Below are 26,861 nucleotides of genomic sequence, written 5' to 3' on the forward strand. Positions count from 1 at the left end.
TGAAAATTCCAGAAAATTGTATCACATTTTGGCACTGAGCATGTTTAAGTCCCCTTTTGGAGCAAGACTTTTCTCAGAAACGGTATATGTTGTGAGAATTAATCAACAGGTATTTATTAGTCTCTTCATTTTTAGCGCTGTGCAAAGCACAGATGTAAATGCTGACGCTAGGATCACTGCTAGCTTGAGCCACCTACAATTTGGAAATGGCTTTGTTTTACAGAAACTGGTTATACGTGACTGAATCTAAATTTCTGGCCCTTTGTGGTCTAGAACTGCTCAGGAATAATATGAAGATGACTGTTACTTAGGTGCTTAGGAGGGCTGAAGGCTGGAAGAAGAGGGGTTTTGGAGAGGAGGACTTGTGTTTCTTGAATAAAGGTCTTTCTCTGCTTGGAGAAGGACTGTTGCCTGGAAATGGACATTCGCCTTCTTATCAGTGAGGAGTAAGGGCTGGCTGGCTGATGAAATTTTAAAAAAAGATAACTCTGAAACTGAGCCAGAGGTTTGATTGGGTGCCAAGCTAACGTATTAATTTTTCTATTAATTAAATTAATTAATTTTCCTATTAATATGCTAAGCCTCCCTAAAAACTAAGGATTCTAGCAGCTTCTGCATTTCTAGCAGGTAGGAATTTCTTTATTCTATGACACAGGTTAAACATTTACTCATTTAACAAATAGGCCCCAACTGTCTACCATGGGTCAGGCACTCTTTTAAGCCATAGGAATTCAGGGCACAAAACAGACAAAAATCTTAGGCCTTGTGGTGTGGGAGAAAGATAAAAAGGTACTAAGGAGAAAAAGCAGAGAAGGAAAATAGGAAGCGTGAGGTGGAGGGTGTTAACAGCCCTAGGCAGGGTGGTCTAGAAAGCCTGCAAAGAATGACATTTGGGAAAAGATCTGGGGGAAGTCTCTTGATGGTGTGTTCTAAATTAAACTTTGGCTTAGAGCTGCAGTTTAACAGGATAGCAAGAAATTTCACTTCAGCCGGGTGTTGAGAGTCCTTCCCCTTCTTCAGATTATAAGGGGTCTGCAAGGGTTTATGTCTTTGTCCCCTGGTTGCTCCTGAGGTCTCAGTGTCCAACCCTGTGTGGTTACTTTGAGGGGCCAGAAGTGGGCCCAAGAATCTTAATGTCTACAAAGTCCTGACTTAATTTTGTCACCGAGGCATCCAAGTGCTATCTCACCAGAGCCTCTCCTCTGTGGGGACACAAGTCTGGGCTACTCTGGGAACTGCCCCCCCGAACTCTCCAACCTGTTTTTAGTCTAGAGGCCCCTCATGATGGGGGTACGTCTCTTCCTAAAATTTCAGCACACATCTTTTTTTTCTTTCTTTTTTATCTGGCCGTGCCGCATGGCTTGTGGGGTCTTAGTTCCTCGACCAGGGATTGAGCCTGGGCATAAGAGCGTGGAGTCCTAACCACTGGACCACCAGGGAGTTCCCAGCACGCACCTTTCCAACAGCCCAAACAAAAGCATACATAGGTGGTTGTTTTCCATGTGTCTGACTACCTTTGTTTTTAACGTCTGAGGCTAGGGCAGCAAGGGAGTGACCTTTTAAAGATAAATCAGGAGGGCTTCCCTGGTGGCACGGTGGTTGGGAGTCCGCCTGTCGATGCAGGGGACACGGGTTCGTGCCCTGGTCCGGGAAGATCCCACATGCTGCGGAGCGGCTGGGCCCGTGAGCCATGGCCGCTGAGCCTGCGCGTCTGGAGCCTGTGCTCCACAGCAGGAGAGGCCACAACGGTGAGAGGCCCGTGTACCGCAAAAAAAAAAAAAAAAAAAAAATCAGGAGAGCACTCATTCCTTCGAGTGAGATTCCTACAGTACTAAGGACAGACCAAAATTAATGTCTAATAAATTACCTTGCCATTCATTCAAATGATTTGGTCTCTAAAATTATTTCTATTTGTCAATATACTCAGAGAACTGAATGAAAAATACTTTTGCTCTCCCTTTGCCTATTAGCGTTATGATTATTCGTGCTTGAAGTTGGAGGAGGGAAGACATTCCTTTACTAATATCCTGTTACCCAGGCTATTTCCTGTCTCTCCCTTCTGCACCCTACACCAGTTGGGGTAGATTGCCAAAAGTTCAGTTTATCTAAAAATTCCAGTAAATGTGAAAGCAGAGGGTTGACAATGGTGAGCAGAGAGATTAGGAGACTAAAACAGGGAAATGAAGGTCAAATGTAAGAAAGGTGGAAGTGGGAGAGGAGGACAGGGAAGGAGACGGAGTGTTGAGAAACGGAAGGGAAGGGACAAAGCAGAAAGTAAAATTAAAGAGACAGGATGAGGGAGTGAAACAAAAGAGGAATATAGAATAAGGAGTCAAAAGGACAAGGAAGAAACAAGTGAGGAGCACTGATTCAGTGTTGAACTCATACAGCTCTGGAGGTCAGAAGTTTGACATGGGTGTCAGTGGGCTGAAATCAATGTTTTGCTAGGCTGTGTTTCCTTCTGGAGGCTCTAGAGGAGAATCCATTTCCTTGAGTTTTCCAGCTGTCGGAGGCTGCCTGCACACCTTGGCTTATGGCCCTTTTCCTCTTCCATCTGTAAAGCATATCTCTAGTCATTCTCTGATTGTCAGTTGTATCTCTCTTACCATTCTTCTGTTGTCACCTCTCTCTCTCCATAGTCAGGAAAGGCTCTCCATTTGTAAGGACCAGAGTGATTAGATAGGGCCCACTTGGATAATCCAGGATAATCTCCCTATCTTAAGGTCATTAATAATCACATCCATAAAATCTGTTTTGCCATGAAAGGCCTGAGAATTAGGATGTGCACATCTTGGGGGACCATTATTGTGCCTGTCAGAGAGATCAGGAAGCCTTAATTGGAACCCTTTCTGTAGGTCAGAAGATCAGCCAGTGCATTGCCAGGTAAGTGTGTTTCCAGACCAGGCCATGTCAAATGTGTTTTAGTCTACATACCATTTGAAATGTAGAAATAGAATGTCACTTATGCTCAAAAGAAATAAAATGTGTGTATTGTGGTAAATAAAAATGCATATATATTTTTATGTTCTGATGTAAGACAGCAAAACGATAAATAAATTGTTGACCTATGAAACCTTATACGAAATCCCCTTCTCTGATAGCCTGGAGACCAGGATTAGGTAGTGAGCCACTGAAGTGGCAGCTTATTTAACCCTGCATGAACCGGAGCCATGCAGCCATTGCTGAGGATCACAGTCAGCATGTCCTTTCTTTCCTCGATGCTTCTTTGCTAAGATGCTTGTGGACTCAGAATAATAGCAGGTGATTCCAGATGGCAACTCCGCAAGATGCTTACGTGGCCCCTCCTCAGATGGAGAGTTGATCCTTGTTTCTATGTAGCTAACGGGCATTCTGTAGAATTCATTCCCTCACTCAGAGACATCCATGTGCATGCATTTGCCACAACCGTGGTAACTAGAAACTAGCCCTATGTGGGAAACATTGACCAGAATGCCTCCAGGAATTCCACCATCTGATTCTGATTCTAATTCCTGCCCTATTCTCATCGCGACCACTCTTGTACCAGCTCTCTGGGAAAGCTGGGAGTGGAAGTAAAAAATTCCGCGTCAGAAAGAAAACAGAGGTCTGGGAGAGAAAGAGAAGATGAGCTTGGTGACTTGTAAGTTCCTGTTCAAAAACAGGACTGATGTTTTGGTTAGAGGCCTCAGGAAGGAAATGTAGTGGCTCAAATTATCCCCAGATGGGGCTGTTTATCTCATTGTTCCCTTCAAATGGAAAGTAGCACTCAATTGTTGAGTAGAGTTCTGAGCACTTACTGGTCACTGGCACTGTTAGTATTGGGTATTTTCATGTGTCTTGTTGGATGAGAGAGTTTATATACATAAAGAGTCACATTACATTTGTCTATGTGTATCAACACATACAAACGCATGTGAAACCATCTTATACTTGTTAAATACTTGACTTTTCAGAGTTCTTTCACTTCAACTATTTCACCTGATCTTGGCAGCAATTAGGAATATGAACAGAGAAGATATGAAAACAGGGTCAGAGAGATTAGCCATATTATTCTCATCTCACTTGGTTACAGGGCTAGTTTGTGAGCACTTAGATTAGAACCAGGTTCTTAATTTTCAAACCAGGGCTCTTTCTACTTAATTATGTCGATTTAAAAAAAGAATTCCAGTAACTCAAGAGTTAGAGCAGAGTTTTAGTTATGTCAGAACTATCAGCTATAACACCAATTCCCACTTACAATGTATATTTAACTTTAATTAACGGTAATTTCGTGGTGAGGCAGAATAAGAAACAAAGAAAAAAAGGAAACGGCATTTCATGCAGTGTTACATAAAAACATAACAAGATCTTGAAAAATGTAATATTACATAAAGAACTAAGGAAGACCTGGAAAAAAACAAACACTTGCTGCTTACTATTTTAGAAATAGCATATGGTTTCTTCCACGTGATGAATATAAGGTTCAGACAAGTAAATGCAGAGATGACCTCTGAGCATAAATGTTAAACGTGCACAGAGCAGAGCATTTTCTGGTCAGTGTTATTAATCCCACTGAAGATGGGGTGAGTGATATGCCGTTAAATTTAAATTTAGGCTGTAGAATTTAGAACTCTGTCCTTTACCTCATGTGTTTCTTTTTCTTAGTCTGGCTAATCTAAGCCTGTTGGACAAAAATTATTTTAACTTAAAATTGTTAAACACATTGTTTGGGGCTGGTTTGGGCCCAGAATTACTTTCTGGATCATTTATAACATTTAACCAGGCTGAAATTTTGTTTTTGTTTTTATGCCTATCTACAAGTACACACAAAACTTCTTCCTTCCTGGTTTTGTCAGTTTTCAGTAAGTGACAATTTGTAATCTTTCAAAAATATACTTTAAAATAATACGATTTGTCTTTACCTAATAATTTCTTCTTGCCTTTGAAATATTTCTGTAGCCATATTGAATACGACAGGAAAAATCTCCACACACACAAAATATTCCTCCTAAATTCTCATGTATGTTTTGCTGTTGATATTTAAAGGCAGATATGAATACTACATTTAGTTAAATAGATGAAAAGTGGCTTCGGTTTTGAAATACTACTTTAGTCTATAAGGAACAAGGTCTGGCTCACATAAAGGGCAGGCTCATAAGCCTGTCCAATGCCACTGTCTTACCTCATACAAGGAGCATAAAACAACTCTTCAGGCCTTTATTCATTAAAATGGAATGTGTGTTTCCATTAGGAGTTCTACTCAAAGAGTGAATCTGCATACTGAGAAAATTATGTAGCAATCATCTTTCCTTAACCTAAAAGCAAAATACAAATGTGGAAAAGTTCACAGCATTTCATGTCCCCTACCATCCCCCATCAAGACCACCTGGAGACATGACCGAACCAAGAGGAGGTACTGTGGACCCTCAATGGGCTCAATATTAAGAGTCTGTACAATAACTTCGAGGTCCTTCTCTGATTAGCTGTGTTTTCTCATTTGCGTTTGTAGGCTGGAGGACAACTGGAAAGTCCATATCTAAAAATAAACAAAGAAAACCAGTAAACACCCTCTTATGTTACATTTCATTTAATGGGGCAAGTGGTAGATATTTTTGCTGAAATGATGATTAGCAAATCATTTCAATTCCTAAGATACTAAGGATCCTACCCTTTAAAGGACTTCAAAAGGGAGGATACACTCACTGTCTTTATTCTTCATTTAAGTTCTATTAGTTACAGAATTATAAAACCAAAGCACTAAGCCCAGATTTCACTTTGAGGCAATTTCTAAAACTGATAAACTTGAGCTTTAGTTTTCACCATTTTGTGGGGATGAGGACAGGGCTGCCACCCATGTCATATAGACTGCAGTGTGTATCTATATGAAAAATACGTCTAGAATCGTGCAGTGGACAATTGCATACATGGCTCTGGTTGGGAGAGAGGCCAAGACCCAGAGTTTGCTTGGGTGAAGAGTCTAATAGGAAGCTCTCCACATAAAGCTAGTACCCCAAATGGTTATGTGCTGTCTAAATCACCATAGCCTTAAATCTGCAAGGAAGTTTGCTAGTCTTGAGTTTTGATGAGGAAGTGAAGAGCTCCCTTAAAAATGTCTGTTAGCAAGCTAATGAGCACACAATGTGGCAGGTCAAATTTACAATACCTGTGTGTTCTAAGAAACCCCAGGCTGATAATTTAGTTTAAAATGGTCCAGTGCAAAAGCACAGAGCAGAAATGAATGGCCCCAACCTTCAACCCAGCCCTCAAAGAATCCCCCACAAATTGCAAGAAACATAAACTCATAGTAAAAAACAGAGAGATGGGAGAGATAGGGAGAAATAGAGAGAGAGGGAGAGAGATGGGGGGAGGGAGAACATTACACATAGGAACAATGCACACTGAGTGAGAGCCAGTAGAAACAACAGAAAGCCAGTCAGACCCAGAAAGACTTCAAATCCTGCACTTACCAGACACAGAATAAGAAAGAATTAGATTTGTTTTTCAAGTGATCAAATGGATTTTGAAATTAATAATAATAAAAAATCTCTTTTAGACATTAACACATCTGAAATTTTTAAAACTTGATGAATGGGGTTTAACAGCTAAAGGGAGAATTAATGGAATAGAAGACAGATTTGAGGAGATTAATCAGAATGTGGCACAGGGAAACAAAGATATAAAATAGGAAAGAGGCTAAAGGACGTGAAGAATAGAGTGATATTCTGACTTATATTTAATAAGACTTTCGTAAAGAAATGAAAAGAAAAGAAGAGTAGAGGTAATATTTGATGATTTAATGGCTGAGAATTTCCTGGAGTTGATACAAGACACCAGTCCACAGATTCAAGAACCAACTAGGATAAATTAAAGAGAAATTCATATTTAAACATCTTAGTGATATTGAAGAACACTAAGGATAACGGTTCTTAAAGCAATCTCACTTTCCAATAGCAGATATGGAAGGCAGAAAACTATGAAATTATGTTTACAATATACTATAAGAAGATATCAACCTAAATTTGTTGATAAACCCTCTTATTGCTACATTTATTTTTTTAAGCATGATTTACAGGTATTTTCAGACAATAAAAACAGAAGTTGTGCCACCAGCAGACCTAATTTAAAAGTTATAATTCAGACAGAAAGAAGTGTTATCACATGGAAAAATTTGTGCTGTATATAGAAATGATTAGTAGATATATAAGTAAAACTAAACAATTATTTATCATATAAAGCAATAATAATTTATGAGACTTAAAATTGAGATAAAATTATGACAATGGATGTAAATCAGAAAGGAGATGATCAGAATTAAAGAGTTATAAAGTTCTTGTATTGTTCAGGAGAGGGTAAAGATAAGAATTAACTTTCAACTTTGGTAACTTAAGTATGCTTGGTAACTTTTTAAGGCAGCCCTAAAAAAATAGAACAGAGAATATAATTTCCAAACTGGAGGAGAGAAAGAAATGGAATGTGAAAAAAAAATTCTGTCAGTACAGAAGAAGGAAAAAAAGGAAAGAAAATAGAAACAGAAAAAATATGCCAACTTAAAGTGATAATTATAATAATAAAATATTAACAGAAAGCATGTATATAGTACTTATTATGTGTCTAGCACTGTTCTCAGTGCTTTATGTATCTTAACTCTATAATAGCACTACAAGGTAGGGTAATTATGATAGCTATTTTACAGATAAGCTGAGGACAGAATGTTTTAAGTAACTAGCCTGCATTACACAGGTAGTAAGGAATAGAGCTAGTATTAAAACCTGGGCAGTATTTCTCAGAGTCTGTTTTCTTAAAGGCTGTGCTATACTGTCTCACAAAGAGTAAGTTCATAGAAAAAAACATATATCATTAGTTATAAAAAATACAAACGGACTCTATTTAAAAGAAAAAACATGGCCAGACTGAATAAATCCCCCCAGCAATATGCTGTTTACAAAGGACACATCAAAAAGCATAAGGACAAAAAAACATAGAGAATAAAAGGATGGAAACATATTTACTACACAAACACTAAGGAGAAGAAAGCTAATATAACTGTATTTTAAAAACAAAGTATGAGACAAAAAGCATTGCTAGAGCTAGAGGGTAACTACATAATAATAAAATATTCAATTAACCAAGTAGCCATAAAAATTCTAAACTTATATATGCTAATAACATAGCTTCAAAATATAGGAAGCAAAAATTGACAGAACTTTATAGAGAAATAAAAAAATCCATCAGCACAGTGGAAGAATTGAATGCTTCTCTCAGTAACTGACGGATAAAGCAAGCAAAAAAATCTTTAAGATTATAAAGGATTTGAAAAGTGTAATGTTGTGAACTGAATCGTGTCCCTGCCCCCCACCCCATTCATATGTTGAAGTTCTAATCCCTAGTCTGTCAGAATGTGACCATATTTGGAGAGGAGGTCTTTAAAGAGGTAATTATGTTAAAATGAGGTCCTCAGAGTGGGCCTTAGTCCAGTATGACTTGTGTACTTAGGACACAGTCATACATAGAGGAAAGGCCTTGTGAAGACACAAGATGAAAATGACCATCTACATGCCAAGAAGAGCGGCCTTAAGGAAACCAGTCCTGTGACACCTTGATCTTAGGTTTCTAACCTCCAGAATTGCCAGAGAGTAAATTTGTTTTTCAAATCACCCAGTCTGTGGTACTTTGTTACAGCAGCCCTAGCAAACTAATACATACAACAAATTAGCTTTATTTAATAGTCATACATGGAACAGTGAACCTAACAAATGCAAAATGTACTGTTTTGAAGCAATGTGGAACATATGTAAAATCATTTAAGTTCTAGGCTATAAGCAAGCCTCAAGACATTTCAAAATATTGTTTCATGCTGTCCACATTTTCTGATAATACTGCAGTTCAGTTAGACACAAACAATAATAAAGAACGAGAAAAGACCCCACAGGTTTACAAATTAAGACACATATAGACCTAACTTATAGATTAAAGAAAAAATCATAATGGAAATAAGAAAATGTTTCAAACTTAGATTATAAGAACATATGTGTACGTGTGTGTATGTAAAGCCAAACTGGTACTTACAGAAAAATTTATAGCCTTAATAGCTTAATATCAGAAAAGAAGATGGACTGAAAATTAAGAAGTATAAAAATTAAGTTAGAAAATTAACAACAATAAATTAAGAGAAATAATAAAAAATAGAAATTAAGTAGAGAGAATATACAGGAGAATCAATAACACTGACAACATTTATTTGAGAAGAATAAAATTTTCAAATATCTGGTGAGAATGGCTAAAAAAGGAAAGCAGAAATAACCAATATAAGGAATGAAAAATGGGACAAAAATGCAGATACTATAGATGTGTAAAAGGTAACAAGAGGAAATTTTGAAGAACTAATTGTTTTAATAAAGAAGAAGGGAAACCTAAATGGCCTATAAAATATATTGAATCCATAATTTAAAATTTGTATAAAAACACATTAGCCCAGAAAGGTCTACACCATCCTGTAGAAAGAAATAAATCCAGTAATACACAAACTTTTCAAGAGTTAAAGAGGAACACTGCTAATTTATTTTATGAGGCATAATCTTGGTATAGAACCCATAAGGAAAGTTTGAGATGGGAAAATGATAGGCCAGTCTCACCCATTAACATAGATGCAAACATCTAAAACAAAATATTAGCAAACACATTTCATAAAAAAATAAAATAGTTAATGCATTATGACTGCTTTGGGTTTATCTCAGGAATTCAAGATTGTTTTAACGTTGGGCAACAATTCATATAGTTCTTCACGTGAACAATTTAAAGGAGAAAAATCATTACCATCTCAATTGGTGAAGAAAAAAGTATTCTAACAACATAGTAATAGAAGACAACTTTCTTAACCTGATCAAAAGCCTACAGCAAACTTCACAATCATTATGCAATCTTGAAAGCATCTTCTCTTCAACATTTTACTGGCAGTCTCAACAAACACAGAAAGGCAAGGAAAAGGCTAAAAAAATGATAAGGGAAGGGAAGGAAGAATCAAAACTATCACTATTCACAAATGTTATAGATAGGTATGTAGAAACCCTAAAGAATTTACAGATAAATAATTAGAAATAGAGAGTTTAGCTAGTTTCTTGGATTCGAAATCAATGTTAAAAAAAAGTACATTCCTATATACTAAGAAACAAGTCAACAACTAATCTATGATAATTTATTTATAATTGTATGAAAGTGGATAAAGTATTATGGATAAATGCAACCAAAGATATAAAAGAGATATCTTTATTGAAAGGCAACGAAGAAAACCTAAATAAATGGAGAGGTATACCATGTCACATATTAGAGGACTCACATTCTTTAAAGATGTCAATTCTTCCTAATTTATCTACAATCACTGCAATTCTAATCAAGATCCCAAATATTTTGCTTAAAGAAGTTTTGGTACAGGACTTAACAAAGCTTATTCTAAAATTTATATAGAAAAGCAAAAGGCCAAGGATATGTGAGAGTGTCCTGAAGAACAAATTAGGAAGAGTTGCCTGAACAGTGTTATGAATTATTATAAATGGGCCTGGTGTTGCATATAGATAGACAAAATGACCAACGGACCAGAACAGAAAGCCCAGAAACTGTTCCATATATCTATTAAAACTTAATGTATGTCAAAACCAAGACTAGAAATCAGTGTGCTGGGACAATTTGTTTTCTATATGGAAAAAAATGAAGTTGGAACGCTACATCATACCGACTTGCAGAAATCAATTCCTGGTTATTAAACACATAAACATGAGTAGCAAAACTATAAAACTTTGAGAAGACCATATAGGAGAACACCTTTATATCCTTGGGATAGGGAAAGATTTCTTAATCAAAACACAGAAATCACTAAGCATAAAGGCAAATATTGACATTTTGACTACATTAAAATGAAGAACTTTGGCTTATCGAAAGACACCGTAAAGAGTGAAACACCAGGCCACAAATTGGGAAAATACATTTTAAACAAACGTGATCAACAGAGTCAATACCCACGCCCCAAAAAAGAGTCAGTAAGAAAAAAGCAAATGATATATTAAAAACCTACAAAAGACTTGAATAGGCATTTCAAAGAAAGAGAAACCCAAACAACCAGTAAGATTCTGAAAGGATTCAAGGAGAAAAAAATTAAAATCACAAAGGTATACCATTTCCCATCCACCAGACTGGCACACATTTATAGTCTAGTGAGGGCAAGGATGTGAAGCAGTAGGAACTCTCATTAGGTAATGGAAATTAGTGCAGCAACTTTGTAGAACAACTTGGTGTTATCTAATAACTTGTAGATATGCACACCTTTTGACTAAGGTATTCCACTCCTGTGTATATATTGGGTTGGTCAAAAAGTTCATTCAGTTAATGAATACGTTGTTCAATAAAGTTCTTGGTGAAAATGAAAAATGTGTCTTTTATTTTTACTTAAAGCTGAACAAACTTTTTGGCCAACCCAATACCTGGAAAACTCTACTCATGAACCAGGAGACATTCATACCAAGAATATTTGTAATAGCCCTGTTTGTAATGGCAAAAAAGTGGATTTGGATACCCAAATATCCACTAGCAGTAGAATGGATAGATAAATTTTCTGGGATATTCTCATAGAAGAATATTATACAACAGTGAAAATGAATGAAAGACAATCACAGTACGAATGAAGTTCAGAAATATGATGTTGAGTGAAAAAAAAAGAAGTTGAAGGATAATTGTTGAGTATGAGTTCATTGATTTAAAGTTCAGAAATGTAAAACCAAGCAATAAACTTGATTAGGAACATAAATATATATAGTTGTAATACTAAAAAGAATAGTAAGAAAATGATTACATTATGATAGCCAAGAAGTGGGTGGAAACAACCTAATGATGGATGAGTGGATAAAGAAAATGTGGTGTACATATACAATGGACTAGTTTTCAGCCATAAAAAAAAGAGGGAAATCCTGCTATTTGTGACAACATGGATGGATTTTGAGTGCATTATGCTAAATGAAGTAAGTCAAGTAGAGAAAGACAAATACTGTATGATCTCACTTATACATGAATCTAAAAAAACAAAAACAACCCAAACTCATAGAAAAAGAAATCAGATTTGTGGTTACCAGAGGCAGAGAGTGAGGAGACAAGGAATTGCATAAATGTGGTTAAAAGGTACAAACTTCCAGTTCTAAGACAAATAAATACTGGGGTTGTAATATACAATATGATGACTACAGTTAACACTGCTCTGTGGCATATTTGAAAGTTGCTAACAGAGTAGATCCTAAAACTTCTCATCACAAGGAAAAGAACATTTTTTCTTTTTCTGTGTGTCTATATGAGATGATAGATATTAACTAACCTTACTGTGGTGATCATTTCACAATATATGTAAGGCAAGTCATTATGCTGCACACTTTAGACTTATACAGTGCTGTATGTCAATTAAATATCTCAATAAAACAAATTTAAAAAAGGAAAATGATTACAGATGATTTAGGGTAACAGTTACCTCTAAATAGGGAACAGCAAGCAAAGAACCTAAAGGTAATGGCACATAATGTTCGTCTGTATGTTCCTGATAAGTAAAAACAATAAGGGATAAAGTAGTTAAATGAATTACCCCCAGAATCTCTACTGGTAACTAATAGAGTCAGGGCTTGAAATGGGACTGACTTCAAAGCCCTTTTCTGTCTTAGCTACTAATAGTGTACTGCTCTCAAGGTAGCTGCATAAAAGACTGATAATCAACTTTCCCATTTCCCCACACTTTGTGAATACTGATGCTTTGTGGTATCCTCTACTCCCTGCCATGGGTGAATTTTCAGGAAACAAAGAACCTTCTCCTTCTCTGAAGGAAGGGTGTTTAGTTTCTTTCTGTAGTCAAATCCCCTCTCTCCTCTACTACAGATATTTTTTAATTGAAGTGAGATTCACATAACATAAAAGTAACCATTTAAAGTGAAAAATTTGGGACTTCCCTGGTGGTGCAGTGGTTAAGAATGCCCCTGCCAATGCAGGCGACACGGGTTCGAGCCCTGGTCCGGGAAAATCCCACATGCCACGGAGCAACTAAGCCCACGCGCCACAACTACTGAGCCTGCGCACCACAACTACCGAGCCCACGTGCCACAGCTACTGAAGCTGGCGCACGTAGAGCTTGTGCTCTGCAACAAGAGAAGCCACCGCAATAAGAAGCCCACACACCACAACAAAGAGTAGCCCCCACTCGCCATACTAGAGAAAGCCCGCGTGCAGCAACGAAGACCCAACACAGCCAAAAATAAATAAAATTAAATAAATAAATAAAGTGAACAATTTAGTACATTCACAGTGTACTAAATATATAATTCACTGCCTCTATCTAGTTGCAGAACATTTCTCCAAAAGGAGACCCATTAGGCAGTTGTTCCCTGTTCCTCTTTTCCCCCCAGGCCCTGGCAACCACCCGTATGCTTTCTGCCTCTATGAATGTACCTAATCTAGATATTTCATGTAAATGGAATCATACAGTGTTTGTCCTTTTGTGTCTGGCTTCTTTCACTTAGCATAATGTTTCCAGGTTCATCCGCCGTGTCGTATGTATCAGTACTTCATTCCTTTTTATGGCTGAATAATATTTCACCTCTACCTTTTTGCGTTTTCTTCCTCAGAACCTCCTGGGTTTCTCTCAACTCCCTTTCCCCTCATCCTAGTTAAAATCCTACTGCTTTTGCTCTTATCTAGTCAACTGTCCAGGATTCCAGCTGCTTTCCATCTATCACATTTCACTTTGATGGTCTGAGCCCTTGACTGGGTATATCCCAGTTTGGGGTTATTTGCAAATATGCTCTCTGCATAACTTCCTCTTCATTCAGTTCCTTGATCAAACTGTTCACTTGAACAGCCTAATGTGACTATCCCTGCCTTGCCTGGCATCGAGAGCTCCATTCACCATTATCCACAGAATGCTGGGAGGTGCTGTGCCAGATGCTGTGCTGGTGTCAAGATTCCTCCCTTCTAGGGTTCTCCTTCCCCATAATCTCCCACCCCTAACTCCTCATTCTTTACATTTTCAGCTTTAAATGTCACCTCCTCTGGGAAGCTGTCCTCACTTGCATCCGGGTCAGGCCCGCCCAGTGTTCACTGTCACAGCCCCTGTGCTTCTCCTTTGGCAGACTTATCATACCTGGAAGTTAGCTAGCTCATCGTGTGACTATTTGTGGAGTACTTGTCTTCCCGTCTCCTCTGCGATACTGTAAGGTCCAAGACAGCAGGGACCGCGTCTTTCTTTTCTCTAGCCCCTAGCGTAGTGTCGGGCAAATATTAAGTGCTCAATAAATGTTTTCTGTGAAAAGACTGTCTAGTAAATTTGCTCACTGAACCTTAGCAGGCAAAATCTGAAGAAACCTTGGGTCCCCTTGGAGCAGCTTCCGGGGCAGCGTTCTGAGCTGACTCACTTGTCCTGCTGTCCCGGCCCAGGGCCTTGATGGTGCTCACTTGTTATTTTCATATAAAGAAGCAGCAAAGGGCTTTGGACTAGTTGCAAGAATTATTTTCCATGAATTATTTTTAGAAATCAGTTCCTTTTGACTGGGGGGAAGGGGATAGGAAGGAGATTGAGTGGGATTGGTGAAAAGAGGAAGGATGAATTTAATCTCTTCCTTGGTGCCCTTTTCCTGGGCAATAAAGTGTGATGAATGCTGAACAGCAAATGTAATAAATGTCTCAATATCTTGGCTGGGAGCTAGTCTAATTAGAAGCCATATGGCCTCTTCAGCTCAGTGGCTGTGAATTTATTTGGGTTTCATCCAGGTGAGTAGCAAGAACAGTTAAGCAGTCAACAGATTTTCCTGTGCCCTGAATCTCACAGTTTTAGATCCAAGGTCAACCCACTAGAAAATCTTCTCCCTTAAACACTCTATTTCCTCTCCTTCAAAAAAGTGGGGAAATCATGACTCTGCAAGAAAATTTTTGAGTTTAACTGGGAGTTTTCAGTCCACTGCTTGCAGCTTGGAAAAAAAATTGAACTTATCTCTTGTATTTTTGGTTTGCTTTGCCAGAGTATTTAGAGATAACAGGTTCCCATTTATGCTCATTTCTATACCTTCTTCCTTCCTTTTCTTTTTTCTTCATTTTTCTCTTTCTTTTCCTTCCTTCCTTCCTTCCTTCCTTCCGTCCTTCCTTTCCCTCCCTCCCTCCCTTCCTTCCCTCCTTCCTTCCTTCCTTTCCCTCCCTCCCTCCCTCCCTCCCTCCTTCCTTCCGTCCTTCCTTCCTTCCTTCCTTCCTCTCTTTCTTTCTCTCTCTCTCTCTCTCTCTCACACACACACACACACACACACACACACACACAGGGTCCCAGGGAATGGTGTTCTATCTCAAGATGTTCTGTAAAGCCCTCTTGACTGGTAGAATTCTGACTGCATTGTGGCCTTTATCTAACAGAGCAGTATAAGGTCTAAATGAGCTTGTTTTAAATATAACACTCAAAATTTCACAAAGTGGAAATTCTAATTTGTGAACATTTGAAAGGAAGGGAAATAACCTGGTATCCGTCACCTTTATCTTTCAAGCTTCAAATTTTCCAAGACAAAAAAGGGGGTATGGACAATCCCCCAAGACACTGTCTCTCTTCTGTTTGCTCCTAATTGATTCATAAGAATAATAGAATTCCCCTGTGTTCCTAGAATGCCACTGGGATTATATTTTTATTCTGAGAAAGAGATGGGAATCAGTTTACAAGTTCTAAAATTACCAGGGAATATTGAAGATGCCACTGTTTTGAACTTCTCTTTATTTCTTAAGGGTAGAAGTTAGATTACATTCTTTCACATACTTGAAAGAGACACAATAACCCAAGCAAATCTCTCCTCTCTACTAGCAAATCCCACCCTGTACCACTACTCTTGAACAGAAACTGTGTTTCTGTGGCTTGCAGCAACTCTGTGTATAATTATTGCTAGCCATACTGGCATAACAATGGCTTTAGAGATAACTCCTATAGCTCACTACCCCAATTTAATTGCTTAGGGGACATGAAGATCCATGCCAGACATGGTGTCACACATTATGAATGTGTCCAGTGGGCTCTGATCCTGGAAGTATTGGGTGATGGAGGGGCAACAAGGTTTGAAATGTGTAGTCAGAATTGGTCTGTGGAAAAATTTCTTCCAAATTTACATCTTATATATGAAATAAACTAGATAGGAGTTTTCTGAAATCTGATAACAATCCCTAAAAAGTTAGGCAACATTATCAATAATGAGTTGTAAGATTGAAACTTTTCTAATCTACCAGTAATAAACAACAAATTTTGAAGAAACATGCTAGAGGAAGGACAGTAATTTTTCTATTCTCCCTAAGGAAGTGATATTAATGAAATTATTATTAAGTGAAGAGGCAATCAAAGAATACGCACCCAGAAAGCACAGGGGGAAAGTATCATAAAGGTGTGTCAGGCAGTTAATTAGACTGTTGCTGTTTTTCAAATTTTATGATATTTAAGACATTTATCAGTTTTTAAGCTTTGCAATTTTTTTGTAATTTCTTTTTTTCATTATAAATAAGTATTCACTTTCAGATCTAATTTTGTATTTGTAATTTGATATTCTTTATCCCTAAAAGGACTGTCCAAATTGTGTAAGCTTCTGGCCCTTGAAAACCTTGATTAACTCTGCATAGGAGCTTTTAAATATTTAGGAATAGGACAGAGTTTTTCCTTTTGGTTAAGCCTAACAGTAACACAGTCGAATGGGTTCGTGACTTACTAAGTCTGGAATCTGACCTCTGCAATGGAATTGGTAGCTCTGGGGTGTCAGAACTGAGAACAGTGAACGGCATGTAGATTTATCACCAACAACTCTGCAGGAAGGAAATCTGGGTGGAATTTGGCACTGAGTATGAATTTCTGTTCCAGAAAAGAAATCTTCTGCAAAGAAGGTCTGCTGAAATGCCCTGGTGGAGCTCTTATCTAATTTAAAAAGGAAAGACTTTGAGGCTTTTCAGAAAAGTGTGGAACACTGGATTTGAGGTATCTAGGTTCAGTTCACCTAGACTTGGTTCCCGCACTATAAAGGAAAAGTTAAGATAAGCTTGACACAGTGGATGCCGATGACAGTACTCTCCTATCTAACTGCCCCTTCCTATCCTCTGTCAGTGACTGGACTGAGTTGATGGATATTATGGGAGATCCTATGAACAATGGGCCCAGCGACCCCTGACATGATCTAATAACAGTTTATCTCCCTCAAAAGAGCAGATGAGATGAATGCACTGGGCTCATCATTCTCACTTTCTTTTTTTGCTCTACGCGGGCCTCTCACTGCTGCGGCCTCTCCCGTTGCGGAGCACAGGCTCCGGACGCGCAGGCTCAGCGGCCATGGCTCACGGGCCCAGCTGCTCCACGGCATGTGGGATCTTCCTGGACCGGGGCACGAACCCGTGTCCCCTTCATTGGCAGGCGGACTCTCAACCACTGCGCCACCAGGGAAGCCCCCGGGCTCATCATTCTTAAGCAATTTATGCCGAAGTCACTGACTCTTCCCTGAAGAAGAGTTTATATGTGTGTATCTCTGTTTAACCCATTTACAAGTAATACAGCTTGCTTGCTGTTTTTGGTGTGTATGCCCTGTTAGAAGATTTGTCATCTTATATCCCAAATGAAGCAAAAGAAAGTTGTAATTGTGTTTCACGATGGGCCTACAATTTGGCTCCAGGGGCAGTAGTACAAAATGGTGAGAACAAACCCCCTGTTTGCCAGACTGGCCACCCAGTGGTCCCCATGGGAAGGAATCACAGCTTGCAGGAAAATCCCTTCTGTCCTCTCTGATCTCCCAATCCTAAAATGGTCTGAGACTAAGTACAGTTCACATGATTGAAGACTCCTTTCTTTAAGCTGGACTCGGGGTGGGTAATAACTGGATATTACTTAGCACATTTGATAGGGAATTTGAAAGTATCTGGAAGCCTTTAAACAGTCTCTCCTCTGTCTGATGTCCTGGAATTTCTGCTTCATTGTGATCAAAGGAATCAGAGTATAGTACACAGAAGTGCACCATGCCTGATTCCCGCAGTTCTGACAGCAGCGGGTCACAGTCTGAATTGTTTATTTGGCTGCCCAGGCTTCTTTGTGACTTAGCGATGAAGTCTATTACCCAGAATAATGATGCATTCTGCAGGAGAAAATGACGGTAGGATTATGGCTGCAAGACAGAAAGGATGATGGCAGGTTTGACTCCAGTTTGTTTAAACAAAGGCATTTCCCAGAGAATATGAAGTATTCCTGATGATGTGAATTCTGTGAGATTGTTGTCTTTCTTTACATTTTTTGGTTATCATTGCTGGGTCTAGTGAACTTGAAGAATCGAGTAATCTATCACAGCCATGCATACACATTGACAGGCACGTGCAGGTGGTTTAACAAAGCAAACAGTCCCGTTTATATCAGACAGTATTCTTGAGGCTGGTTTGAGGCTAGCTCTGAATGTGTGGTTTTGGAAGGAAGCTGCGTTTCTGGGGAAGAAAGACTACCCTCCCCCAGTTTTACCCAAAACTCATTATCAAGTAATCAAAAGGAAGAAAAGTCAAGGGTTGTCGACTTCTCTTGATGTCCATTCCCTTCTATCTGAATAGAGATCCTAAAGTAACAGGCTGACATGCTTCTCCTGGGAGAAATTTCTGCCTTGGTTCTCCTACCTCCTACCCCTGGGCACTCCCACCCAAACCTCCCTGAACCCACAGTTCACTCTTTCGTAATGAGACTGTGAATTGTGCTAGCTTTGCCTTGTGATCATAAGCTCAGATGTGAGTTCATCTGATTTTGCGTATTTCATGACTTCCTTCTGACAGTGTTAGGTTCTGCTTTTCTCTGTGGCTGGTAAAGGTAACTGTCCTTTCACCCTCTCCAAAAGAGGTACCAAAGGTAAAAGTCTACGGCACTCCCCCCATTTGGTGGTTGTATCTCTCTCTCACTTTAGCGATAGCCATCGCCACGGGGCCTGGTGCTTGGCCAGGCCTATGAAGAGACACCCCCTACTCTGTTCTCAGCTTGCTGTACCTTTTTCTATGTCAGTCTTGATCTGCTCCTCAAGATCCTCTGGGGACACATAGAAGTCCTCTTCTGGCATCGATGACTTAGGCCGGCAGCGTCCACAGCAGCAGTTGCAACAGCAGCAGAGGCAGCAGCAGAAATAGCAGCCGGTCAAGAGGCCAATGATGACAAACAAAGTCTAGGGGAACCAGAGGCAAAGCAAAACAGGGGTGAGGGGTAGTGGGGTGTAGGAGACCCCAGAAATCAAGTGTGGACCCATGTACCTCCAGAGACCTGAAGGCATCACAGTTCACCCCAGACACCACATATTCACCCTCATCCTTATTCCATGGAGGACTATCTTTTTAGTTTCCTTGGAAACAAATGCCTCACAGAGTTTCGCCTAACAAGTTAGGCCAGGAACAAGTGACTTGCAGCCAAATAATGAAGTATGACATTTTCTTCTTTATTCTTAAGCCATGGTGATCATTATTAAGAGCAGAGCAAACAAACAAACCAACAAACATAACCTCTACAGGTCACATGGGCTAACCAAGGGCATGGAATCATTCTCACCAAGAAGAGCTAGGGATAGCCAGTCCTGACACCACCGCATTCCTCTCAGTCACCACGTCCTGCAGTCTCTCTCCTCACCATCTCTGCCCCCTCCCCATTGCCTCTCTCTTGATTGGTAGGGCTTTAGAATGGATCCCCTTATCTCTGCTCTGGACACTTCAGTAGCCTCCTAACTGACCTACCTGCTTCCCCTCTTGCCTCTAGCCCACTCTGCACATTGCTGCTGGAGGTTTCTGACATGTTCTCTTGAACCCATGCAGCGACTCTCCTGCCTCTTAGAAAAGGCTGGAGCTCCTTATTAATGGTCATCTGGCCTCTTCCAGTGCCTTCCCTGCACCAGCATGGCCCTGTTCCTGCCATCCTTGCAGAGCTTTGCTCTCCCTATGGAACCATCTGCCTAGACACCCACTGTCCCATTCCCTAGTCATCTAGAAAATACCCACTCCGTGTTTAAGATTATCTCAGAGATCCTCTGTCTGACATCTTTCCTGATTCCCATGTCCTCCAGAACAATTACTCCCTCCTTTGTGCCCCAACTGCATGCCATACAAATGTCCACTATAGTCTTATTTTGTTGACACTTTAAGACAGTGATGAGTTTATAATTCTGTCTCAGACTGTGAACTTCTTCAAGGCTAAACTATATGTTAGTTGTCTTTAAATCCCTCCTCTACCTAAGGATTTAGTACCTGGAGTGTGGTAGACAGGAAGTGCCTACTGAATTAATGAAGGTATTAATTGATTAGTAGATAAACAAATGATTTGTTCCTCCTAGTGAACAGCACCAGGATTTCCCCACGAGCATATAAAAGGTTTCCTCACTAAGTTTGCCATAGCTAAAAGATTAAACTCTCCCAATCCAATTTGAAGTGAAAACAATCCCATTTTTGTTAACTGTGCAAAATACGTTTATGATTTTATTGAAAGTATGTTAGTTGAAATAGAAAGTGATTTTATACACCCTCACACCTATAATCTTTTTGCTATGGATTCTCTACATCTTCAGAGTCATACATTTCTTAAATTACTCTGAAAAGTATAAAAACACTTCCTCCTCACCAACTGCCTCTAAGACCCTCCTGTGCAGTGTTCCTGAGCCAGTGCCCCAACAAGCACCCCCTTTTTTTTTTTACCTACTTTTGACCTTTTTTGCTTTCACTATTCCATTCCCATATTTTTTCTCCTCTCTGAAAATTTCCTTTGATACATGTATTGTTTTGTTCTTTAGTTATTCCAACTAGATTATTTGCCTGTTGCAGAAATAACCTTGCCTTATCCTTGCAGTGCTTAGTGCAGTACAAGGCATAAGTATGTGTCCATTGTTTTTAAAATATTTTCAAATTGGTACATGATTCATACATGTAATGCATGCTTAATACATTGTCACTATGTGCCAGGCCACTCTAAAGGGCACTGGGCAGTTAGCCTTTGGCACAAGCAGAAGGGGAAGGTAGATTTCTTTGTAGCCTTATTTTTAAAGAGCCACATCAGGAATTATTTTATGTATATCTCTTACACTACTGAACAGCTTCTGCTTGTCTGTATGAATTTTGATCAATTTTGTCAGCTTCCTGGGCAAGGAAATCTATTCTCCTTTTTATGCAGGTAGGCCCCAATATGCAGTCAGGTGCTAGTGTGTAAATTATCTAGAACTCCACATGTACCTTCCCATGGAAATAGTGTCATACCTGGGGGTTAGTTTCCCACAGAAGTCTGTATTTTACATAAACATTCAAACTATCATCATAAATGACATTGACAATATGTACACTCTCATTCTAAGTTCCACATCCTCTAGGCAGAAACTTGTCTCCCTCCCAAGTCTTGAGTGATTAAAAAAAGGAGGTTTCAGTGGGATTCCCAGTTATCCCCAAGAAAAGGAATTCTGAGGACTGCAGAAGGCAAATGAGGCTTTAGGCTGCAGACTCTCTCTCCCCATGCCTATGAACAAAAACATATTCTCTCTCGTCCTGCGTATATAAAACTATTCAATTTAGCAAGATTTATTTTAGCGGAAGAAAGTAGCAGAGTACTACTGAACATGCCATCTGCCTCTGGAGATCTGCTGTTTCTTTATTAATTACAACTCATATGAATGTGAGTTCATCTGATTTCACAAAATGTGTGAACTGTGAACTTACTACATGTATGTGAACTGTCCAAAAAAGATGCAGATGGACCATATGTATGATTTATATGTAAATATACTTTTATCAGAAGATAAGGATATTAATAGTCATAAACAAATATAAAACTATCACCAAGCATGCATATACTAGGGATTCTTAGGAAATCCCACAAAATTTACTGTCAAAAGTCAATTCCGGTCGCACTAAGTCCTTAAAAATCTTGCCTTTTTCTTGACTAGATATCCTTTTTCTCTCTCTCTCTTCCTCTCTCTCGCCAACTCAGTGTGCTGCCCTATTTAATTCTTACCTTTTTCCCCTCATTTCCTTCTCCACTACTTCCCAGCAGGCTCCATGTGAACCTATGACCTAATTACCATGTATTCTCTGCAGTACTGTGTTTGCTGATGTAGCCTATGCTATAGATAGGAAAGTACATGGCTAAATTTGTCCCATAATAATTTTTAAACAGTTGTCACACTAATAAATTATTTTAGGTTTTCAGCAATGAGTCAGTTCTTAATTTGTCATTATGGGGGTAGGGAGGGCAGTCAGAATTAACCTGAAGCTTCAAATTCAAATCTAATTAATGTCTAGAAGTATTTTAAGCCATGCTGCATTTTATAATTACTTGGTGAGCTAAAGCAAAAACGATCCTTAAATAACAGCTCCTTTTGTCTGTAAGAGTTTAGTAATATAGCAAGGTTAGACTTTCTTTGAGATGGAGTCTAAAAGAGTGAATAATATCATGATCTTCTAAGAAATTGTTTTCAAGAGAAGCAAAGAATCCAATTCACCTTTGCCCACCAGCTTGACAGCATGAAGTAGGTATTAACATTTTCCTCTCCAAATTGCTCGGCCACATAGAGTCCCAGTGATCCGTACTTGTCGTATATGTTTCTTTTTGACGTGTCAGTTAATATTGTGTGGGCGTTGTTGATTTCTTTAAACCTCTCAGCAGCACCTGCATCATCTGGATTCTTGTCTGGATGGTGTTTCAAGGCCAATTTTCTTTTAAAATTTAAAAAAAAAAGTGAGGAAAAGTGTTACTTGACAGGTATTACAACGACATTTTAGAAGGGCATTATTCATTTGTACATCTTTTATACATGTAAATACCATGAAATGTTACATTTCATCATAATGTTGATTCAACTAAGCAAGTTTCCATTAAATGTTGCCTCGTGTTTCTAATGTGCAGGCACCACAGTATTGTTTCTCCCCTCATATCCTCAAAGGAATTCTCAATAGCTGCATAGCTGTTGAGTCTTAGACATTTTGCCATTGGCAAATATGTGAAGTTTATTTTTACCTGGAAGCTCATCAGTAGCCCACCTCAACATGCAGAGGCCTTTAAGAGTTCCAGCAATAGGACCAGTTTATACCACAATTTCATCTAGAACTGGAAGACTTTTCCAGAATTAACAAAACTTCACACCACATATTCTAAAAGTTAAAACTCAACTGTCAAAAAAAAAAATCTCTGATTTATACACCCTTGAATAAATATTATGACCCTTTCACAATTTTTTTTACAAATCCTAACTCCCTTTTGTTTTTATGGACAAATACCATGACTTACCTTGTATTCAAATGTGTATTTGACCTCTTTTCAAATAGGTCTTCCCATTTCAAATAATCTGTAGAAATTTACTTGTGAGTACAAGGCCCTCTCTCCTCTGTGGATCATAAAGTAATTCCATAAGGCTATGACTGTGTGTTGTGTTGCATTGTGTGTGTATTGGGGGCAGAGGGGTGATTTGTGAGTGTTCTTTATTCTTCAGTTATAATCAAGTATTAAAAATGTAAAATGGGGCTTCCCTGGTGGCGCAGTGGTTGAGAGTCCGCCTGCCGATGCAGGGGACATGGGTTCGTGCCCCGGTCCGGGAAGATCCCGCATGCCACGGAGCGGCCGGGCCCGTGAGCCATGGCCGCTGAGCCTGCGCGTCCGGAGCCTGTGCTCCGCAACGGGAGAGGCCACAACAGTGAGAGGCCTGTGAACCGCAAAAACAAACAAACAAACAAAAAAAACTTTTATAATGTTTACTACATGCCAGGACTATTGTAAGCCTGTTATAAATATTAATTCATTAATCTTCACTGCAGCTCTATGAGACTGGTATTATAATAATCCCGTTTTACAGTTAGGAAATTTAGCCACTGAGAGGTTAAGTAATTTGTCCAACATCATACAGCTAATAATTAGAACCAGGCTTTGAACACAGGCAATCTGACCCTGAGCATTATGCTGCCTCCTACATATTTTTGAATTAGAAAAGTAAGACATTGCAAGGACTTTGGCTTTTGGTCTAGGTGATGTGGGAAGCTCCTGGAGTGTTTTGAGAAGAAAAGTGGTATGATCTGATTTTAGTTTAGAAGGATCACTCAGTCTTGGAGAGGACAAAGGCAAAAGCAGGAGACTCTTTTAGGGGAAGTTCATGGTGGTTTGGACCAGTGTGGTAGTGGATGATTAGTTGGAAGTGGTTGGATTCTGGTACACTTTGAGGGCTAGCTGATGGATTGATTGTGGGATGTGAAAGAAAAAGAGGAATGAGGGGTGGCACCGAAGTTTTGGCTTGAGCAACTGGAATTTTAGAGTTACTATTTAAAGAGTTGGCAAGAGATTTTTTTTTTGGTAGTAGGAAATGATTTGCTAGGATTCACAGTTCTATTTTGAACACCTGTGAGATGCATATGAGACTTACAAGTGTGACAGAGGTAGAGAGATATATGAGCCTGAGTTCAAATGAGAGTTACTCTGGGAGATGTACATTTGGGAGTTCTCAGCAGGTAGATGGTATTTAGAGCCATGGAACTGGAAAAGATTCCCAAGTGAGTTAGATCCAACATAAGTCCAAGGGCTGAGCTTTGGGAAGGAAGAACTACAGAGGAGATGAAGAAAGAAAGACCAGTGATGCAGAAGGAAAAATCCGGAGAATATGGGGTGATGGGATCCAAGTGAACAAAGTATTTCAAGGAAGAGGGTGGTCACCTGTGTCAAGTACTATTGACAGGTCATGTACAATGACAACTAAGAAGTGATCACTGGGTTTAGTGTTACAGAAATCTTTGGTGACCTTGACACGTGCACACACATACACACATAACACGTCTACACATGCATATATGCACATACACACACAGACAATTGTATATATGTCTTTATATAGGGAAAATAAAGCATAACAATAAGTAGAAATAAAGAGAAAAATGAAAGGTTATAACCATGCTTAACTGTGATTATAGCTGAGATTATAGGTGATTCTTTGTTTATTCTTGTTATAAAAAAAATATACATACTACTTGTGCAGTTTCCTTCCCTAAGTATTTTTAAGCTCCAGTTAAAAATTTTGTGCTCCTTTAATAACTGAAAGTTTAGAGTTTGTTCCCTTAAATGACCCACTACCAAATTAGAGGGGGGGAGGAAGGAAGAAAGAAGTCCTCAAACTTTAATAATACAACAATCATTATCAGAAAGTCTCAAGTGGATTCTTTAAGCACATTAATTTTAATGGCTCAATATTCCTGGAATTCTCACTCTGTGCCCTGGAATACAATTGCAGCATTTTCCCCTACCAGTTCCAGAGATCATGTCCAGGCCAACCAAATGCAGAGGCTCTTACTTCTGCCCTGAAAGAAAAAAATCCCTGGAAAATGCCTCTTTACATATATTTCTGTATTTCTAGGGTTCAGTTGTAGACCGATGCACACACTACCCAAGACTTATCCGGAGAAACGTGTCATTTTAAGCTGCTTGGATCTTTGTCAGCTTTCAAGGGCAGACGCACTCAACTATTTATCACATTCCTCTAACAATGGAGCTGGCAAATTCAGAGGGCTGGAGCATCTCCATTTGTAACAAATCCAATTCCTGGTAATCAGCAGCACTCTGACTCCTCATGGCAGATGCTCTTGGCCCTGAGGAATCCTCAGGAAATGTGGCTAGCAGAGGCAGCTGCCAAAGTTACACAATTGCTCAAGGAGGTAGTTGATCGATGACTCACCCCCTTGGTGGTGTCTGTACGGCAGGAAAACACGTATGGAATTTAGGGTGAAAGGAGAGTTGCTTGGAGTACATTTAAATATAACATTGCCTATTCACTTTAAAGATCTTCCTTATAATTTCTCATTTTATACTTAAAAGTGATGCAATGTTCAACCAGAACATGAGCCTTTAATTCCAAATCTCTCTATACTCTTAGTCACTGTTAATCTGGTATGGCTATAACTAATATTAGAAATAGCATCAATACCTGTAATTTCCACTTCAAAATCCAATAACAGCCTTCAACTGAGTGGCAGATAGGATCAACATGGGTTTATAGTTGTAACTACCAAAGGCTCCTAAGATCTACCTATTTTGAGGCAGTGGAATAATTCTAAGAATTGTAATGCCTAATTCTCTTTCTCACACCATCTAACACTCAGGTGAGATCTACCTACTATTCTCTACCAGTCTGTGAATCACCTAAGACCCAGTTCTGACCATGTTGCCCCAGCTCAAGACCAAATCTATCTCCATGGGGTTGGAATGTCAGAGGAGACCTTCTTGTTTGGAAAGGCTGGCCCTGAACCTCAGGGAACTAAGTTCCATCATGACATAGCTGTATCTATAGCTGCCTTTCCCCACTCAACACATTTTTAGCTGCCTTCTCCAATTACCTTTTGTTGCTTCCTATTTCAAAGATTTCCCCATTGCTGTGTGACTTTCTGCTAAACTCCCTCAGCCACAAAGTTTATTGCCCCTCCTATGTCCCAGAAGAAAGCTACCTGCTACCTAAAATGAAAGAGTAGAAGAGGGAGGGTGAGGCACTGGTTTCTTCCTATATGCTAGAACCGTTAAAAGTGCCCTCATGGCAGAGGCAGAATCATCAACAGCAAAGGTAGCAAAAAAAAAAAAGAAAAAAATCTGAGCTCATATTAGATGTAGACTATTATTTCTAGGGAAAAAAACTGACTATAATGGGAAGAAGACTGGTGGTAGATAGGAAAATGAACTGCTATAAACCAGAGTTTTCAGGTGAAAACAAACCCTAGACTAGTAACCCTACGTGTTTGGCAAGTATTGCAACTATGGAACTTAATAGTATGTCTTCATAGTAGAAGTTCAGTGGAACTCTTGTGCCCTCTTGGACTCAGGCAACACCCAAGTGAAAGTATAAGAAACCAGTATATGAGTTCCAATGCACGTCTCCCTGACATTT

At 39.1% G+C, this 26,861-nt stretch overlaps 1 protein-coding gene across 3 annotated transcripts in view; it reads right to left on the reverse strand.

The window, feature by feature from the left end:
- Nucleotides 1-3,648: 3,648 nt before the first annotated feature.
- Nucleotides 3,649-26,861, reverse strand: part of DNAJC5B (DnaJ heat shock protein family (Hsp40) member C5 beta) — a 95,863-nt gene continuing 72,650 nt past the window's right edge. For 2 of the 3 annotated variants that reach the window (XM_027128004.1, XM_027128002.1), the window contains 3 exons: nt 22,455-22,668; nt 18,983-19,154; nt 3,649-5,494 (listed from right to left, as the gene is read on the reverse strand). In XM_027128004.1, the coding sequence (XP_026983805.1) occupies nt 5,400-5,494; nt 18,983-19,154; nt 22,455-22,668 (481 nt within the window). In that variant the 3' untranslated portion in view covers nt 3,649-5,399. The remainder of the gene's footprint in view (nt 5,495-18,982; nt 19,155-22,454; nt 22,669-26,861) is intronic. The other variant, XM_027128003.1, reaches the window with a different exon arrangement.

This window comes from Aethalodelphis obliquidens, unplaced genomic scaffold (genome assembly GCF_003676395.1).
Source record: "Aethalodelphis obliquidens isolate GAN/ISIS:26980383/991018 unplaced genomic scaffold, ASM367639v1 scaffold33, whole genome shotgun sequence".
Taxonomy (NCBI): Eukaryota; Metazoa; Chordata; class Mammalia; order Artiodactyla; family Delphinidae; genus Aethalodelphis; species Aethalodelphis obliquidens.